The sequence below is a fragment of the Anolis carolinensis genome, unplaced genomic scaffold, assembly GCF_035594765.1.
Source record: "Anolis carolinensis isolate JA03-04 unplaced genomic scaffold, rAnoCar3.1.pri scaffold_11, whole genome shotgun sequence".
Taxonomy (NCBI): Eukaryota; Metazoa; Chordata; class Lepidosauria; order Squamata; family Dactyloidae; genus Anolis; species Anolis carolinensis.
The window spans coordinates 18,427,904-18,448,506 of record NW_026943822.1 but is presented as its reverse complement, the minus strand read 5'-3'; the positions used below and the strand labels follow the sequence as shown (position 1 = coordinate 18,448,506).

The window sequence follows — 20,603 nt, the reverse complement described above, 5'->3', positions numbered from 1 at the left end:
ACCTCTACACCATGCTGGCTTATAGAGGTCTATATACAATACGTTAATCGGTATTATGATTTTTGAAGTTAATCACATAAAATATTACAATCTATCATATCATCTACCAGAAAGACTAATTAAAAATATTCAGAATTGCAAGGAAAATAAATAATGTATGCCAAGCCTTAATGGGCTGTGAAATAACAAGAGATTTAGGAACATATAGAGTCTAATCCTCATTCAAGAAGAATATAAGAACTTGCTGGGCTGTGCTGAACCAGTTTACCTTTGGGGCAGTATAATCCAGAGGCATATATTCTGTCATATATTCATCCAAAAACACTTTGAAGGTGTTGACCCAGACCCGAACAGGGGATTCATTCCAGTCCCTCTGTTCAAACTTCATTGTTTTCTCCAGAATCTGTTCAAAAAGGGCATATAGGTCTTTGTACCGGATGCTATTTCCATCGCCCATCTATAAAAGTGCAGAGAGAAAATAAACATAGGTTTACATTTTAATTTACAGATGTCATACCATTTTTAAATTGCACGGCTAAAACAATGTAACTTACTGTCAAAGCTGAAGAGTAGAAACTGAAAATATTTTGTCGGAATTCTTTTAAGGCTTTTTTAAAGACAACATCCACCATTGTGTCCTTTTTACAATCTTCACTATCTAGATCGTTCATCTGTGAATCACAAAATGATCACATAATTACTCTGGCAACAATAAATGAGTGTTACTATTGCTCATTTATAACATAAAAGAGCGGTACTTTATCCAACCATGGGATCGATATAATCCATGATATAATTTCCTACAAAGACTGCTTCTACTAAGTGCCCTAAAATCAGTTCAAATACTATTCAAGAACTGTCCCATTTAACTTAATGACTCATAGTGAATAACACAAGTATCCTTTGTATACGTTGTTGTAAATAATACTATTGGCTAGGACCCTAATATCAGCCCTACAGTATCCTCCCAGGTGGGACACGAAGGTAGCTAATAATAAAATCCATGGGGATATGTGAAGATGGAGTTGACCAGGCTCACTAAAACAGATTCACATACAGCTGAACGTTTAATTCTTATTCTATGGCAACAGCAAACGCTACACAGTTCTAGGCATGTCCATGTCCAAACACAAATTACCTTTTTCAAAAGAAATTCATCCATGCTTTTCAAGTCTCTGGCACTGGTTATGATCTGAAGAGCATCGTTCTGCCACTGGGCAGGTTCCATAGTTACACTGCTGATTTTTAAGCTGCGCTTTCGCTTCACTTTGGGAGATGGCTCTTTGTTTTCCTTACATTCCCTTCGATAGATGCCAGACAATTCCGGGCTCCTTGGTGGGGTTAGCTCTAAGAGTGCAAATAACTAAATCAATAAAAGTGCTTCTCTAATCAGAAATCCGTCTAGCAACAGTGACACGTGCTAAAAAATAGTTCTTGCAGGCACAAAAGCTTCCCCCCTATTGCATTATGTCATCCCAGAAAATTTAGGATCTAGGACAAATTCAAGGTGAATCCAGATGAGTAACCACTAAGTAGTCACTTACTATAGTGTGCTTGTAATCACTTAATAAAAGCTTGTCTGGCCTGTCTGAACAGCAGCAGAGAAGCTTGCCAGTTCTTTTTATTTCTCTCATTTCTGTTTAGATGATGATGAATGAAAATGCTTTTCTAAAGATTTTGACAGAATAATGGAAATAATCACCTTACCAAGTGATTGGCTATTTAATTTTTTCTGTGTGCCTCCTATATGAGCAGTAGTTTCTTAGGATTTAGCCACATGAAACCTGAATTAAACTGCCATGATGTGCCACCCACAAGTTTACCTTCATCAAGCTGTAGCCCTGTAGAATCTTGACTCGAATAAAATTCCAGCAGCTCTGATTGGGTGGCAAGCTTCTCCCTGCTCATTTTCTTCTCTCCCTGTTTTCCTTTCCCCCAGAATTTCATCTTGGCTTTTTGAGGTCTGCTAAATGAGAAATCAGAAAAGGTGAGAGGGATCGAATTGGATTGTCCATTTTATTCCAAGTCTTTTTACTGCTGTCCAAGGGTGCTAACGCATTATTACTGGTATTTATTTACTTGCATTCATGGAACTCTCACATTATGTTAGTTTTTAAGCATGGTAATAACCAACTGAATGAATTTCTTCTAAGGAAAAATTTAACGGTAGTAAAAAATATTCAATTCATTTTGATTTAGTTCGCACAAAAACAAAATGATTCTGTGCCATTGGCATGTATTGAAATTGTTGGAATGAAATCTAGCAATGACCTTCACAACATTTGAGAATCAAGCCGGACATTTTAATATAGCTTGTTTCTTCTTACGGTTTTGCTTTCTATCTTTTCCACAAATGTACATTTTACATAAAATGCATTGAAGTTGGAGATAATAACACTGTCGCAAATATAAGATTCCACTGGAGAGTTTTTCTAACTCTCCAACAGAATCTCATATTTGCATCAGTGTTATCTCCAACTTCGATGCATTTTTATGCAAAATGTATGGTTAGGTAGATGATGGGAAAGCAGAACCCCAAAAATGTTTACAAATAAAAAACACTGAGGAAAATAAAAATTAGGATGGAATAATTCAGCCTCTTTCCACTTCCTAAGCATTTTATACCTCCCATCTGCAGCTACAATCTTCTGTGAAGATGCCAGCTTTCCAATTTCTCCTTGAGACATGGTTTTATGAAGCTTTGCTTGGCCTTCACTCGATGTGAATCGCTGCAGCATCTGCAACAATATAAGCATGATGAATACTTCAACACTCAAGAGTATCATTTGGTATTACAAAGGCAACACAGTCTTCTTATGATGGTCTAAATATTTAATCTGCTGCAGGGAAAAATAGCCACAATAAAAAGATGCTTTCAGAAAGAACGACTTACCTTGCCTTTTCTTTGGCTGAAAAAGAACTGGCTATATATAAAGAAATGGCAGGTCCCTTGTTACTGGAAGAAGGAATATGCAGAATATTGTTCTCCTCCAGTACTGGCTCAGAAAATCAATATTGGCAAGAACAGGAAGCAACTCCACATGTTCTTTTATATCTATTTGAGGCATGCTTGGAAGCTGCCTGCAAGTGGCTACATACTCCAATTATTATACTTCTGGTAATGCCTCACAACCTACCCATAAGGGAATATTATAAAACAGCTTATTATAAAACATTTCTGGGCAAAGTGGATGGCTGAGTGGCCTTGACAATTATTGGGAATTCAGGTTTTAGTACAAATAAGGAAGTTTATTGGACATTCTTTAATAAATTTAAGAGATGTGTGTCTCTCAGTGGCATACATCCATTTTCCTTCTTATCTTCTATTTCCTGTGGGAGCTATCCAAATACCTATGGGAACCCAAAAATCAATAGGTATGAAAATGCATGCTGAACTTATTTTGGGAGTGGTGCATACTCAGCATGGCCAACTGCCCTTGATTTACTTATTAGGTCTGTCTACGTAATTCTCTTTTAAAGCCAAATCTTAGAAGACTAAAATCTACTCGTATGTGGTAAACAAAGAAATATTCTCTTTTTGCCTGCCTTGCATCTCCAGAATTCAATTCCACTGAATGAGAAGGGGTCCTGATACCGAAGAAAACAAATCCCTATCCACTGTTTCAGTGTCATCTACTCTTTTATGTACTCTGTCTTGTTGCCGAGTCTTCCTTGTTTTTATAAATCCTCCTGCACATAGGAGGTGCAGAAGGAGCCCCATTATCTGGGCTGCAATTTTCTACAACTCTTCTAACATTGCATTACATTTTGGGAGATGTTGCAACCATAATAATAGAGATATTCCTGCTCCTAAGACAAGTCCTGCTAAAACGGTAAAATGCAAAACATTGTGTAACAGTTGCATTTCCATTTATATTCTCCATTTGATTGCTCTGCAAAGTCATCATGCCCAGGAATAGATATTAATCTTTCTCTGAAGGATGGACTGCGGCTGTATTGGCCTGCTTTGTTCTGGTTGGCTGGATGGCCAAGCTTGCCAGTAGAAATGCTACTTCATCAGAATCCATTTTCTCCAATGCATACAGAAGCCCATGAAAAATGTGCAAAACTGGGAAAATGCCAAGTGGCAGGGCTTTTGTTCACCAACCACTGGCACAGAGTTGATAACCTGTTCTGCTTCTTTCATGAAATTAATGAACTCTGCACACAAAGACGAACTGCTTGGCTAACCGGCTTCTTGTATTGAGAGCCCAAGATAAATATCCTACATACTCATGGGCTCAGTGATAGGCATCAGTGCAAACCTTCTGTATCCACTGCTGCATCCAGATTGCTATGTCATCTGATTGAAAACAGTGTTGGCAAAAACTAGCCACTGATATCTGAACATAAATGAACTGCTGAAAAATTAATCTAACAGAGCATATATGCTATTTTAGCCAACCAGTCTAGAAAGACCAAAATGAAATACAAAATACAGATGGCATTACAAAATAAACATGGTAAAGAAACACATGCTCAGATATGAATATTAATACCATATTCATGTATGACAATGAGTATGAAGTTTAGCATTAGGTAAAAAGCAGAGCTTGATGAGACAGGCAGGTGCCACCAAGGGTAGCAGACACCAAGGGTAGCAGAAGAGGAGAGAATACGGAAAGAGATGAGTTCTAGGGCTATTTGCATGCAAATGATATCAATTAAACAGTGGCAGAAGAATCGGAGGAGCATCCTGAGCAGTGCTATGAATGGGCTCCTTCTAAGGACAAAATTCTTCAAGCAAAAAGTGAGACTAGCACCCTTCATATCTAAGCAGTGATTCCTAATGTGAAAGGCTTTACTCTTTGTAGAAACATGGTTTTCTAATAGGGTCAAACCTCAGCATGTTTTCTGTCCATTCAAGAAAGTTTAAAGTTTAAAGCCACATAACTATCAGGTCTAAACTGATTACTGTCAAAATGCTCCCTCATGTGGAACATGTGTAGGTTCTTAAGTATGCAAAGCATGTTCACATAGATACATGTTTTCACCACACAATGCAACCTTAAGGGGCAGAAAATAAGATCTTTCTTTCACAATATTAGCGTGACTTCCAAAGTAGGAGGTTTAGCTGGTAGAACATCTGTTGAGGACAATCAACAGTGCCATTAACTCAAGGCTAATGTTACTTTTAAAAAAAGTAACATCAAACATGGTCCATTTGCACAGGCCCATTCCTTCAGCTGCACAAAACCATTTCTTGGTTTTTATTTTATAATTTAATTTTACAAATTGATAGGCTGAGTCTATCTAAATGTTATTCTCAACAAAGTATGATGCAATTTTGGACCCTGACAGAGAGCATTAGAAAAAGAGATGAAGCAACAATATGATTCAATTTTTAACTGTGTTCTTAAAGACTATCCGCCATCAATGCGATTACAAGATGGGAGAAACAGCAGTGGAAGGTGTCAGTACAGCTAAGGGTTAGCCAAGAAATGCTCCGGCACAGTTGCGTGTTGCATAAATTACCATTTCAGAGTCACTGTGACAGGGCTGCCCAAGTCTGGCTGCACAGCCGGGCTCAGGGTGAGGAGGTTGGTCAAGGGAGAGAAGGAATTCAAAACTGTCATCACAATCCTCTTCCTCCGTATCCCCCTCCCAATCAGCACAAGCACCTCTAGTCAAGAAATTGGAGCGTGTCCGTGCCATGCGGGCTTTCTTTTTATGGGCCGGTCTGGCAACCTGCTTGATACCAAATGATAAAACAAATAACATGAAAATGCTTTAAACAAACAAACAAAAACACAGGTGGTTCTGCTGGTACTGAAAATGTGGAACATGAAACATAAGGATTTCTTTTGAAATCATTGCCAAATGATTTATTTAAAAGAAAAAGTAACAAGTGGGTACCAAACCAGAAAATGAAAGGAAATACACTGTAATGGAAACTGATATAAATAACTGAGAAGAAAAAACTAAAAATGGACAACACAATTGCATTAGATATGTCTTATACACAGGGATAATCCAGAACAGAACATGGACCTAGTTCTGAATGAAGGACACATCTATGACTGGGTTGAATTTGCTTACTATTGTATTATTGAAAGATGTTGTGGTCCATGGACTTACTGAACGGCAATGCTCTCCCAATGCAAACAGAACCCTTCAAGGCCAAGTTATCTCTGTGTTCTTGCCCATATTCTTCATTAACTGGTAGTTAATTGTTCAGTTGAGGCAGCCAGCAGACTAAGCCTGATCAATGAAAAAAGGGTTGCTTACCTCGCCCCTGAATGGTCCAGAAATCTTCAGGGGTTTCTTATGTTCTTCTTTCGAAGCCAAAAGATGGGCTGAAGATTCTTGGCTGAAAGCAAAAACCAGCATTCATGAAGTCTGGCAGACAACAAGTATATAACAGCCTCTTAAAAGTGAAATTATCCTACCAATATACTCACCTAGTACCCATGTAACACTCCTTTGGGGTAAAAAAAATGGAACCAGGTCTGGTTTCACCAGATAAGTTTTCAGTGCCTTGGCTCGGAATTCTGGGCAACCGGAACCTCCTCTCCCTTGCAGATGGATTGCTCATGCCTTCCTGAGAGTTGGCAGCCGCCTGTGAATTTAACTGTTCTGTACTGGTCGACTGTTCCTTGGCATCTGGGATCCGATCTTCCTTTCGTTCCAAGATCATGACAATAGTCCTTTCCTTTTGGGTCATCTTGCTGGCAGGTGGGCTTTCTTTTTTTATGGCAGTGAAAGCTGTACTATTCGAAGATGCTGTGGTCTCTGGGCCCGTTGAATGACAATACTCCCCTTTGTTTTGGGGATTCACGATGAGGACAGACTGAGGCTCATCTATTTTCTTTGGTGACTTGAGAGAGGCTCCTTGGGAGAACTCTCTGATTCTGTTCTGCTCGTTCTCTTGCCGCTCAAATTCTTCAAAAACTTTACGCTGTTTCCCCAAAATTTCCTTCTGCTGCCGTATCTGCTCCATCATTTCTTTCTCATTCTGAAGCTGTTTTTGTTTCCTACGCTCCTCTTTCTCCACATTGAGCTTCTCCAGCTTCTTGAGAATGGAATCTGAAGAAGGCACTTCTGAAGCTTTAAGAGCTGAACCCTCTTCTCTAGTGAAGGAAGGCTGACATTCTCCATGATAGCTGTGCTCTGGACTCTCCAACTGAGAATTCTTTTTTACTTCTGGAAGAAAAGGTGTGTCCCGCACTTCCATCTGTTTGTTCCTTAAATTGTTCTGTATCATCGAATGACCAGATTGCAGATTATCTTTTGGGGGCAAGTAAAATGTAGGGAGGCTGTTTGAAATTAGTGGTTCTCTTGTGTGCACATTATGCACTATTCCCTGTTGGTCACGAACTGGCCGCTCTGTAGTTGCAAGGCACTTTGGTACTTCAGAACTTGACACTGACTGTTTTCTATCTGGCACATTGCTATTTACATCAGCAGCAAACAGGGGGATGCCTTGAATTTCGTCCCGTTGAGGACTATTCAGTAATGAGTTTTGAGGAAAGGGTTGGGTATTCTGCTCCTGCAGCAACATAGGGTCCCGCTTCTCTTTCTGAATCTCTTCATGGCTCAGCATCTCTAGACTTCCTTGAGAGATTTCACTCTCTGGGGTTCCCTGGGGAGAGTGGCCCTCTTCAGATATCCACTCAGGGGAGAACTGGCGCTCCTCTGATGGCGATGTCCCACCAGTGGACCGGACCTTGAGCAACTCTAAACTGAAGTTGGCTTGCTCCAATTCACGCATCCGCCGGCTCTCTCGTTTTGCACGGACTACTTTTTTTTGATTGAGGTCTTCCAGCGACTTTGGTCGCTCTCTCACAACAACTTGCTCTTCCAGGTTTGTTCCACTCTGGCTGTTGGCTCTTTCATGGTGTTTATACAATGAAGTCCGAGAATTATCCAGGGGGTCTATGTGACCTACTCTATTTTCCATCCCTGATTTATGCTCTTCTACATCTTTCACTCTCTTTTCAAATGAACCGTCTTCCCAGTCAGAAGGATCTGATCCCTTAATGTCCAAACCATCCTCTTGTTCTTGTCCATCTTCTTTAACTGCTACTCCATTTTTCAGTTTAGATCCTCTCAAGCTCTGCTTCTTTAAAGTTCTAAGTCTGTTTTATTTTAAAGAAAAGAAGATATCAGATGTTGGATTCATTGAAGTAAATGTCTCCTCAGACAACAGTTTGCTACTGGGCTATTGTTATGATGCAATCAGTATAAATATATTAAGTTAAACAAATGCAGCCCCAAATTTTCATTTTATAAGATCCTAATGAGCCTCCTTATAGTAGTAGGGGCAAACTATTAGTTTAGATAGCATAGGAAAATCTGCTCAACCCTTCAGCAATCTATTATGTACAAGGTAGATTGGACTATAACTCTCATTGCACCCAAATAACACGGTTATGCTGGCTGATGATGGAAGTTGGAGACTGGCCCATCTGAACACATTTCAGGAGGGATAGTTGATTCTGCCAAAGCTTCTCTGTCATTTCAGGCTTTTCCAGCAACTGCTATCTGATGCTTCCTTTTAAAAATGTTTTAAAATATTTATTTAAACCCTTACAGTTTCTGGATTTGTAAACTGTTACTATTTTAAAACTGGTTCCACTGATTGTACTTGAATGCCCCTCTGAGGTCTTGGTGACATATAACCTAACAAAATTGCCCAATTCTTCCTTCAAGTGGATGCAGATTATTCTTCCCTTATAGGTCTTACCTTTCTCGTTCTCTGCATCCTTTGTATGCTGCCTGCAACAAAATGACTTTGTTCCTTGTGTCCCTATAGAGTCTTCTGGTGTGGTAGGTCCGCCATTTTGCCTGGATTGTAGTAGCTGCAGCATGCCTACGTCTCAGGCATTTCCGCCAATAGCTCTGGATCGTAAAACCCGCCATCCGCATCTGCTGGAACCTTCTCCTTGCCACCCAGCCTCGCCAGTGGGCTTGAAGAACAACGGCTGCCTTGTCTAAATGGGCTGAATTATCCAGAGCCTCTTCTGACTCAGCTTTTTTTCTTAACAAATAATGACGCCAATATTTCTAAAAGGGAATTAAAAGAGAAGGGGAAAACATTTTCCAATATTCTTGAAAGATCTGATAGTACTGCCACAATAGGACTTATCAATACTATATGACGAATGTTTACTTTTCATTAATACTTTAATTCCATAAATCCTTTGCTTTTTAGACACATTTGATCAGTCTTCTGAGCTAGGGGGAAGGTGGATGAGCTGAACTAGAATATAGGGTTGGTTACTTCCCTATAGCCTCCCTCATCTACCAAATAGGAAGAAGGGAAGGTGGGGCAGTAAACCAAAAATGATCAAAACAGAAATCTTAACACTGTCTTTTACCTAATTCTCTTCCTGGAGAAGTCAGGAATGATAGATATTATAAAATAACGACAACATGCAATTGTCACCAACCTGAATAACAGTAGCTGCCTGCCTCAAATTAAGGAAGTGCCTTCTATGGAGCATAGCACGGAACCAGCTTTGCAGTAAGGTAATCCTCCGCAGCACCTCCTCATGCAACAGGCCTTGTAAAAACTGCCGCCCCTGTTCTTTCAGGAAAACCTAACATACATAACGTGATAACAGTAAGAAACACATATTCATTGCCGTCATTTCCTATACAACCTAACGTACATCTCACTAGGCATCTAAAATAGCATTTCTGGTAAAACACACAACTTTGGAATTATCAAAAGACATGTAAAATAAGTGAATCTCTCCACTCTTTACACTCGTGCAGGGGTAACTGAGTCCCATTGCCAGGTATTTAAAATGTCTTCCTCTGGGATATCATGGTCTGTAGATGTGGAATCTTTGAAATCTGCATTGTGAGGATTGCACTTACTTCCAATACCTGAAGTGATACTCAGGAAATAAACGAGTCTTAATAGCAAAAGTACACAAAAACCAATTATGGAAAATTATGAGTATTTTTATATCAGCATGATAACTGCTGTCTCCCTCAGAGACTGACATTCTAACTACTGCTCAGAAAATGAACCTAGTACAGGATTGAAGGAAGTACCACCTCTGGCATGGTCTCCCTCTTAAAGGAAACTTTTGATGTGACAGCCACGCTTTTGGGCATTCTGGAAAAAACCTGACTGAGCAAGTCACATCCTTAAACAATACCATCTGTCTTCACGCAAACAGACTCATTTTTAATATTGCACCAATGAGCAATTTGCTAGAGGCAAAACTCACCATTGTTTGCCCCACTTGGTAATTGTCAGGGTCCACCTTGGTCTTCCTGAAGAAATCTTGGATATTTTGTTTTGATGGGACAGTGCCTTGTGGAAGAAGTACATAGAAATGGTCGACAAAGTCCTAGAAAATCAGACACCATCACATTAGGTTATAAGTTCATATTTTGTCCTTTTATTATAAAAAGTATACTGTTTTATATTCTCACATTTTTAAAAGTATAAGCTGAAAAAGAAGACAAAAGTCCTATAAACTTGACTGTTGAAGAAAGAGTTGGCAAGACCTTCTGATATCAAGTTGTAATTCAGAGATTAGTTTCAGAATAATACTTTTCATATACCTCTTAAGAATATGCAGTCCCCTCCACAATCAAAGTATTCCTCAACTGACAAACTGCTTTCAGCTCCACAGCTTAGAAATTTTTAGAACCAAGATTATCTGACCTCAAAAGAGTATTTGCAGCTGTACCCCGACTGCCGAATGCGAACCGTCTCTAGCATCCCTGTGTACCGCAACTGCCTAAGCACCAGGTTGTCGCTGAATCTCAGAGGAAGCTGGAAAAGCAAAACAAAATGACCAGAAAACGTTGAATGCTAATGCTTTTTCTTTAAAGGAGGAACTTACACCTAGCTGAAATAAAGGAGACTTGTATGTAGAGTTTATTCCTAAACCAGTCTCAAAGAGCAAGGAGGCACCAAATAAAGGAAGCAATCTTTTAAGTGATAATATTTATTCTAAGGCAAATCACTGAAAATTTGGTTTTAGTTGCAGATCACTTGGAAAGGAATAATCTGTATTTTACCTTTTCAGCATTGGAGCGAATACACTTGACAAAGTAAGGTTCTGACTGGCCAAGAGTTTCCATCAGTTTGGTAAGTGAAGTCTAAAGTAGAGAGTAAAATACAAGTGACTTGTATTTAGTTTATTTCTGCAACAGTTGTCTTAACCAAAAAAATTACATTTTGACGAACTTCTACTAATCTGACTTTAAACCTGTAACCATAACTGTGATTTCACTGTAGCATGCAGAAATGAGGGAATGGCCTTGCCCTATAATTCATTTATATATTTTATATAACAGACAGCCCTTCCAGGCACATTCCATATACTGGCTCAATAGCAACCCACAATTCATTCCAAGTCGCAAAGAACAAGCCTGAACCATGAGACAAACTCAGTTACTTTACTTCTGAACCCTGCATTATAACTGAAAAAGGTCACATTCTTAAATATTAGTGAAAGAGCAAGCACTGGGTTCTTCTTCAGAAAAAAAACCAAGTAAATCTATCATGGAGTAATAATCTTGTTTTAAAGTTTATTTTAAACAGTGTACTAAATTTAACTTTTATAATGAACTCTAAAGAAATATGTAATATCTACAATAATTTCAGACCCTTAATATATGCCAGATATATTCTACAACTATGTATATGCACCACCACATTCCAATAAGCTCCTCAAATGAATTTCGTTGATTTCTAACTAAGGAGAGCACACATGTCCTTCAATAAATAGAATGCTCCATATTTTATTTCACAATGTAGTTTCACTAACAGATTTGGAACTTCTGGCTAGTATGACAAGCAATCTGCCCCACAGATAAACTTCCTGAAAGTAATATTTACAACCAGGGCCGTAGCCAGAAAAAAATTTCGGGAGGGGATTTGAAAATTTCGGGGGGGGGGGGTTGAACCCCTAGCACACACCTCTCCCCGCTACAAACCTGTCAATATCTGCTTGAAATAGTGCCTGGAGGGACTCTTAATGTTTTGCGTCTCATAGACTTAGCATGGGGATTTGGTTAACCAGTTAAAATTCATGAGTAAACCAGGGTTTTTTTATAACCTGAAAAATTTCGGGGGGGGGGGGTTGAACCCCTAAAATTGCCCCCTCGCTACAGGCCTGTTTACAACTGACCTGGAACTGCGCACTGATGCTTGGGGGCTTCTTTTTCTTGTGAAGATGGAGGAGAGATTTTGTGATACGGTCATGAAGCGTTAGGTTAGCAAGGTGCTTGAGGGATTTCACTTCCAGCAAATGCTGAGGAAATAGAAAAGCAAGAGGTAACTTGGGTTGTGAAAATCATGAACAAACATATATGGATAAATAAAAAATGTGTATTATTTAAGAAGTTGCGACAGTCTCTAGCTGATCCTTCTAAACAACACATCCCTGTCTCCAATATTGGATATTAACTAGGATAAAGTCAACACAGCATTGATTTGTAATAATTTGTTCTACTTGTACAACAAACTGAGGTTCAGGGCCCTGTGATGCAGGAGAGTGGGCCTATCCCCCCAAACTCTGCTGAACCCTCTGATAGGCTCCAAATCTGTTCTTTTATAGAGCAGGAATGCCCTCATTTGTTCAAGTCACAGAAATGACGAAGAAAAATGTTTGTTATAAGAGAATGGGAAAATTCTCTTGTGCACAATAGATTTCAGAATATGTACAAATGTGTGCATAAATGGCAGTTCACATTTCTCATGTGCTTTTTAATGGGAGGAAATATCAGTGTAAAATACTGGTGCATTACACTAACGTTTGTTAAGCAGAGATTACTGGAATTTTCTCACCTTTGGAAGGTTAGGTTTGGCTTTGAAGTTCTTGTTTCTCCTAAGAAAAATGGTAAAAACTATATTAATTTAGTTGGGTGCCGCAAGGAAATGTCTGGAATGACACTTTGTCTTCTACAAGTCCTTTTCTTATATGCATTTTAATTCTTGAATTTGTGTGTGGAAGTTATTTTTGATAAGAAACTATAAAATGACAAAACATGCATCTTTTATTAGAAGCATACATCATCAGGACATCTAAAGCCAGTTACTTGAGATAATGGCTTCACTCTCCAACTGAGAATTTTCAAATAATAATTTGCATTCCTCAGGTAATAGATGCTGAAAAGAAAACAGAAATTTCTCCAGGGCTTCTTTTACTGTAGTTTCTCCGATGTTTGTTGTTATCCCTTCAGCTCAATCTGTCGTTCAAAGAAAAAGAAAATATTCACTCACATGAGAATACCGTGGGCTCTCTCCAGAAGCTTGCTGTTTGTAGAATTCACAAATATTCCATCTTTATCCAGAAAACCGCTATGGTTGGAGAGCCGGCTCTGTCGGACACACATCCTGCTATTCCAGCCAACTCCATACGCATCTCTACAATACAGAAACCAAAAATACAAAAAAATTAGCTTTCGTAAAAAATAGCGATCAATAGCAGACATTGATCATTATTAATCAGTACTCTTTTTTTTCAGCAGTTTCATTTCTCAATCTGACTTACCGTTGGGCTTTCTCATTGATAGTGTTAACGCCTTGAAGGTCCGAAAGGGGTGTCCTTGGGTGTTTTCGGGCAATACCTGTAACAGCATATCAACAACAACATTAACGCTCTATTTTGTGAGAAAGAAAATGTTGTGCTTCAAATTAAAAGATCACGAACCTGCAACAATGTGCTGAAAATGATAACATGCTGGGAATGAGGGCTGAGGAGAAGGTTGTAAAAGAGGAGCCATGGCTGGTAATATGATGCCATACATTTAACACAAGCTGTTAAAATGAAGAAAAACATGGTAGACCATGGGATCTACTAGCAAGCCTACATAGGAACCATAGTTGAGTAATTTAGAAAACAAACACAGAATGAAAAGCCCAACAGAACGCTATCAGTCAAGCTTGCCTAGTATTTTAAACACTGGCCTCAACAACTGAGTCACTCCAAAGAATTTACAATGGAAAAAATTGAATCATCAAAAGGTAATGCTCTGCTTGTGAATAACCCATTTCTACAGGTCATCTGCTACTTCTCTTCCAAATGCCCCTTATTTGATAATATCTACAAAACTGTTAAAAAATCAAAACACTACAAACCGTCATCAACTTTAGTTTGGTAATGCCCAGTTCTATGGAAATCTACTCCACCAACAAAAGTAGGCTCGCAATTAAAGCTCACAATTGATCTCAGACTTATTACTTACAATAACTGCCACATTAAGGTCCATTACATAATTTGACCGGATAGCCAATACTGCAGACTTTAGTAAAGTTAGGTGATTCAACAGACTGAAACAACAACTTTGTCATAGATTTGGAATTGTATGATCACGCTAGGTTTGACTAGAATCAATTCAGTCACTTCTTTCTATGACAGCATTAATTTTCACTATATGCAAATTGGATTCTTTCTCTGGGAACATTTCTTTCATCATTAACAAGGCATTTCATGTTTAGTTGTTTGCTTTTACAAAGACCTCACTAATAGCTATGAAGAAAATTTGGCAACCACAAGGTAATGAGAAAGATCTTCTTGCAAATGCATTGAAAAAATATTGGTAGAATTAACTGAATGTAAACAAGCAATGGGATGCCACAAAGATTTGCTATTTATTCATGAGTGACCTGAACTTAGTAATGATTATTCCTCATGACCTCTGAGGGTGCTTGCCATAGATGTGGATGAAACATCAGGATAGAATACTTCTGAAACATGGCCATACAGCCCGGAAAACAAACAATAACCCTGTGATTATGGTCATGAAAGCCTTCGACAACACATTTATTGGAATCAAAGCTTGAAATATGATGATTGTAGAATCATCCTCAGGTGGACAATACCGAGGCAGGTTTTAACTTGTCCTTCAGTTCTGTAACACTTGCAGATGCAGTGTTAAGTTACATACAAGCTGTTGCTTGTTTAGAAATTCAAAAAAAACTTCTAACAGAGATATAAGTGCAAACGTGAGGCTCAGTTTTTCAAAGCCTGAATTGTGAATCCTGTGAATTTGAATACTGTTGGATTACATGTCTCTCACCCAATGAGTGCCAGATAAAGTGACTCTGCACCCTCAGGAGTAATTGTTTTTAAATAGAGAAGTAGAGGCCACTAGAGGTTGAGGGGAAAGGAAAAGGATAGGAATGGGAGGTAAAGAGAAAGGGTTTTTTTTATTAGTAACAGGCTAAAGTAGAGAGGAAATAAGAAGAAATTAGAAGGAATAATAAATTAATAGGAAATAAGATAGGAAACAAAGAGGGAGAATGGAGTCCTCCTAGCTGTTCAGTTCTAGAACATCCTGATGGGAGTCCCTGCCTAGGAATTTCTGTGAGGCAGGCAGACCATGTAGAAGAACTAAAGAAATTCAGGGTTGAGGCACTTCCTGAGACAGAGGAAGGTTGAAGCATTTGGTATTAGAAAAAATACAAATAAACAAAGATTGTAAATGCCTTTAACAGTATGGATAGAGTGAAAAGTAGGTGGAATAACATTTCTGCCTCTTTCAATGATAGAAAACAAGATCATCAAACAAAAGACATTACCAGCAGACTCAAACAAAAGGAGAAAAAAAAGTTCACCTTATGGTTTATGATTACCACAAAATATGCCAATCTGTTCGAGATTTAATATTTGTATTTATTCATGTTCACATGAATCAATCAAGAATATCCCTGATCAACAGCTTTTCCCATAGCGGATAGTTGGAAATTCTGAGACAATATCTCCCTGAATATCAAAAACCAAAGGAAGGTAGTTGGTTTCAAGCATCCCCAAGTCAGTTAGCAGGAAGTGAATCATACAGGCCAGAATTCAATTGATCATGCCAGATCGATTATGCTGGTGTTAATGGCCTGTTGTTACACCAGCACAGGGGCTGCACAGAGGTTGCGGAAAAAGTTGTCACTTCCCAAGCAGCCTGTTTATTCAATGACTGGGTCTTTAGTATCCGGGAAGACGATTATCTTGGAAAGTCACCTATGGAAAATTTTTCATTGCTGTCCTTCCCACAGCATCCTGGTTTTAAGAAACCACCCAGAAGCCAGGAAATGCAGATAAAGGAGACAGTTTGATCTTTCCCCCAGTGCTGCTGTATCTGAAGGCTTTTCACTCATACTGCCATTACATCATTTACATTGTGATAATACATCAGTTATCTGTATTTCAGCCATGATGCTGAACTAGATGATCTTTTGGTTTGATCTATGAAGGCAGTTTTTAATGAAGTTCCATCCAGAATTGACTTTGGAGAAGGCTGTTATAATAGCCTCATAACAGCCCGTTCAGTTTTCAAAATCAAATAATTAAAATCCACCTCTTCTTCAGAGAAAGCAGCGGACTTTGGGAGGAAAGGACTTAGACTCCAGCAGATAATCAACAGAAATATTTTCTTTACCAAGGTTAGCAGCAATGTGGTATCTCCGTAAACTTTTATGGTACATCAAATGGTAACTGGAAGCAAAAGGCTTAAACCTTCCCTGCGATAAAAGTCCATGAATGCTTATTGCAAAGATGAAACATTTTCTCTACCATTCATTAGGTAAACTTTCAATATATTCCTGCTATCTCCTGTTTGATGAGTCTAGTCATTGTGATGCACCTGATCACTGAGATGAAAGCATTACTGCTCAGGCAAAGCTATTTAATGGGCAAACTAGCGTTATGGCAACCTTCTCGATGTAGTAATAAGAAGGAAACATTATGTGCTACTCTTTATGGCAGAGGATGTTATGTTTCATGCTGCTGGATCCCTTTAATTCCCACAAGAGGAATCCAGCCATCATTAGTAACAAAGGCAAACAGGCCTGGTTTTCATGCAGGACTAGTTCATTATGTAACAAACAGAAGTGAAGAGAAGGAAATGGAGACCAAGTGCATCCCTGCTATTCTATTAGGTCAAAGAAATCTAATGCTAGTGTAACATTTATTATAGATTACAATGGAGTCTTTGGAAACTACAGCAATTTGGGATTTAAAAAAAATCCATCCAGATATTATGGTAGAACAATAAAAGGACCAAAGTTTTGGTCAAATCCCACTGAAGTATCCTACCTGTCTCTGGAATATTAGTGCATGGTAAAATATTCCTCACAGTATCAAAAAGTAATTGCTATTAAAAATGTTTAATCAAACAGTTGGGACACTGAGAAGACCAACCCACAATTATTGTTGGTCAAATGGCTGCATGCCTATTCAGGTTTGTGCATTTTTATGATTAAAGTAAAGCTAAAGGCACTTATTTCAAGCTTCTAGGCTCCATGCCACTTAGAAATCCCACTTGAAGGGCACTGACATTTCTCTTATTCTATCATTAAGTGGGGCATTTAAAAGATCCAAGTATGGCTGCCTGTTCTTGCCACTCCATAGGCTCCTGGTTTCCATTTCCTGCTGTGTGTGAGTGTCATGTCAGAGAGATGGTGGGATATGGCGCCTTACTGTACTTCTCCTCCTTGCATCTCTGCAGGATCTCTAAGCTCCTCTGGTGAACTGGGTGATGGAGAAAGCTAAAACTATCCACACTTTTCAAAACCGCATCATCATGCCCTTGGGAAGCAAAACAAAAACAAAACATGGAGAGAAGAGAAAGATTACATAAGCAGAAACCAAGGAAGAGTCAAACACAGTGCGGACAACTGCTGCATCGACACAGAATTATTCAAAATATATGTTTTCTTTCTGCATATAGATAACAGCTACCTATTCCTAGCAATTCGGATTGATTACACAAGACAAGATGCGCTGAGATTTCACCCTGAGAAATTGTAAGGTGTTCTTCAAATGTGGAGAAGAAGATACTGCCCAAATCATTATTTCTGACTCTGGTTTACCTCGTATCAAGAATGAAACTGCACTGCAATCATATTGCACAAGGGTTTATATTTACATCATGCAATTTTCAATAAACACAATATATCCCAATTTCAACGGTTAAAGATTAAACCTTAATGGAACCAATAGGATCCTAGATAAGGAGAGTTTTGGCATTTATGGCTGATAACCACTACTCTGGTAATTAAAATGACCACTTTTTTTCTGAAATCCTAACACCTGAAAAGTCTCTTGTGCTAGCTCACTAAGTTGTTAAATTATGCAGTGTGAACCCGGCAATAATGTGTAAAATAAAGGATACAGAAAGAATTGTAGCAACATATAATATTGGACCAACTTTACAGAAACATTGCAATGGTGCAAATCATCTCTAGATCTAAGAAGTTCTTTATAAGCTCAAGATCTCAAAATTAGGAATTGACTGTTATCTAATCACGTGTTAGTACATATTGCTGATTTTTCTTACAGAATATTGGTATGGGGAGATGAAAAATATTATTTTCAATTACCAAAATACAACTTCCCAATATAAAGATGAATAAATGACAGTTGTAGACAAATGCAGAACAATTTCATGCCTCTGAGGAAGACAAAGACTGCCCTAAATGGAATACTTTTGGCTACACAACTGTTGGTTTGTTTTATATTAGACAGTGCAAGGGTCCTTCAAACTATTTAAAAGTCCCTTCAGTCCTTTTTTAGCTGGAATAATCGGTGCCTAGGAAGTCTGAAAGTCTAAGACCTCAAAAATAGCCTTGGGAGCCACATTTGACTCCAATGGTGCACTTTGCTCACTTTCTGACTCTCATCTACGAAGTCTGCAGACGCCACAACCAAGTGTTGACACTTAAATTTGTCAGCCTTTATAAATATCTCAGACATATATTATATGCTATACTACAAGAACACAAGTACAAAAAAACCACAGAAGAAAACACTTCGAATAAATAGAGGTTTAGGTCAAAGGCATTTACACAGAGCAAAAAGATATCTTCAGAAATTGTTCAACATCACTCCAACAGTAACAAAAACAAAGTGAAAGAACGTAGCAAGCCAAACTAGACAAGGCATGAGATACCTCCTACTTGTACCATGAACGTAACTGATCATTTTGTAAAGTAAATTTCTAAAATTTCAGAGATCATCTTTCACAGTGCGTTCTGACTGGCCATGAGGTGATGTTCCTCATACCTACAGAAAAAAGCTACAACTTCATTTGCAAAAAATGAAGAAAGTTAAAGTAACAGTTGTGCATTATCACATACATGTAGTGGTGTATGCATGTGGAATGCTTATGTCAGAGATTGTATCCAGTGCAAGACTGAGAAAAAAGCCAATAATTCCACTTGGACAACTTTATAAGAGTCTAAAAGGTTATTTTTTTTTCCAGAACTGGATTAAAGTCAGACAAATTCATTTTAGCAGTTAATTCTCATCTTCTGTATACTATAAAATGGCATTAGTTGTTGCTGTGTGTATTCAATTCATTCCCAACTCACAGCGACCACTATCATGGGGTTTTCTTGGCAAGATTTGTTTAGAGGGGGTTGTCTTTCCCCCCCTACTTAGACATGGGTTCTGCTACTTATAAGCATAAAACAATGGTTCTACTGGGGTGAACAGATGTGCACACATGGTTAAAAGTTTCCCTGCCCTGGTCTTCTGCTGCATCTTCACAAAGCAGCTTCTCTTCCCTGGAATTCCCTGTTAGGGAGGTCCTTCTTTGCCACTTTCCCACTGAAAACTGCCCCCTCTCAAAACTATTTTTCCCTGTCTAGAGCTACAGTTTAGATTTAGTTTGCACAGATCAGCATAACACATACTCTCTGTCCCTGAGTGAATTAGCACGTGCTTACAGTCCTTGTGATGGCACATGAAGAGTACCTTCAAACCATAATTATGACATCTTTCACAGACAGCGGCTATTGAGTTCATTATTGCTCCCAAAGAGTTTCCCCTTAAGACTCTGTGTAAGTGGCACACCAATCCAACTGACACAAAACTGTTCTACCTATACAGTGAACATATCACCATGAACACACATAACATCTTTTTGCCAGAAAGAAGCATTGACCTCCCTCTTTGACTTTTCATAGCCTGCTGTGCACTCAAAACAAAAAGCCAAAACACTTTGAAAATCAAGATAATCTAATGCTCTACCCTTCTCTAGAATTTCTGTTTCCCTGAACCTCAGAAATATTTCCCAACAGCTACAGTAATTGATCTCACATTCTTCATTAAAACACAGCAAGCATCAATGTTGGTCATCTTGCTTCTGCAATACATACACTTTGTAAAGAAGCCCTTCAGAGCAGAAAAGTCCCCAAACAAGTTGACCAGAAGAAGAAATACTGATGAAAGGAGAAGCACAAAGAAATAAATAAAATTTAGAAAGAACTTAAATGAGAAAAAGAAAGGAACATTTAATCTTTTAGCTGGAAAGTCAGAGAAAGCTTTTCACAAAGTAACAATTAAGGCAGATCAAAAGGAACTCAAGGATTTGCAAAGGTTTAAGAAGGTCCTGAAAGTGTCCTGTGCGGGTGACCCATGTGGAAGTATCCTATCTATGTGTATTCTCCTACTCTATGATGCTAAACTAAGTATTTATTTTAATTTATCATTTCATGTTTCATAAAAAAGCAATAGGTTTCAGACAACGATCCCTTAGTGAGTTATTGTCTACATGGACAGAATGGTTCAAAGTGCTCCCTTCAAAAATACTTTGCTACCAAAGTATTCTAGTCATGAATGCTTAAAACACTATTACGATTTATGCATAATTCATACACTCCAAGAAGAACCCTGTAAAGGAAGTGGTTACCC

At 38.5% G+C, this 20,603-nt stretch overlaps 1 protein-coding gene across 10 annotated transcripts in view; it reads right to left on the bottom strand.

The window, feature by feature from the left end:
• myo9a (myosin IXA) overlaps nt 1–20,603 on the bottom strand; it is a 77,422-nt gene that overhangs the window by 13,323 nt on the left and 43,496 nt on the right. For 3 of the 10 annotated variants that reach the window (XM_008120549.3, XM_008120551.3, XM_008120552.3), the window contains 18 exons: nt 17,388–17,495; nt 13,467–13,542; nt 13,196–13,339; nt 12,761–12,800; nt 12,102–12,224; nt 10,987–11,067; nt 10,628–10,738; nt 10,185–10,307; nt 9,393–9,542; nt 8,687–9,006; nt 6,402–8,078; nt 6,229–6,310; nt 5,476–5,691; nt 2,626–2,738; nt 1,824–1,966; nt 1,139–1,347; nt 555–671; nt 269–457 (listed from right to left, as the gene is read on the bottom strand). In XM_008120549.3, the coding sequence (XP_008118756.2) occupies nt 269–457; nt 555–671; nt 1,139–1,347; nt 1,824–1,966; nt 2,626–2,738; nt 5,476–5,691; nt 6,229–6,310; nt 6,402–8,078; nt 8,687–9,006; nt 9,393–9,542; nt 10,185–10,307; nt 10,628–10,738; nt 10,987–11,067; nt 12,102–12,224; nt 12,761–12,800; nt 13,196–13,339; nt 13,467–13,542; nt 17,388–17,495 (4,022 nt within the window). The remainder of the gene's footprint in view (nt 1–268; nt 458–554; nt 672–1,138; nt 1,348–1,823; nt 1,967–2,625; nt 2,739–5,475; nt 5,692–6,228; nt 6,311–6,401; nt 8,079–8,686; nt 9,007–9,392; nt 9,543–10,184; nt 10,308–10,627; nt 10,739–10,986; nt 11,068–12,101; nt 12,225–12,760; nt 12,801–13,195; nt 13,340–13,466; nt 13,543–17,387; nt 17,496–20,603) is intronic. The other 7 variants (XM_016997381.2, XM_016997382.2, XM_062963450.1 and 4 more) reach the window with 6 other exon arrangements.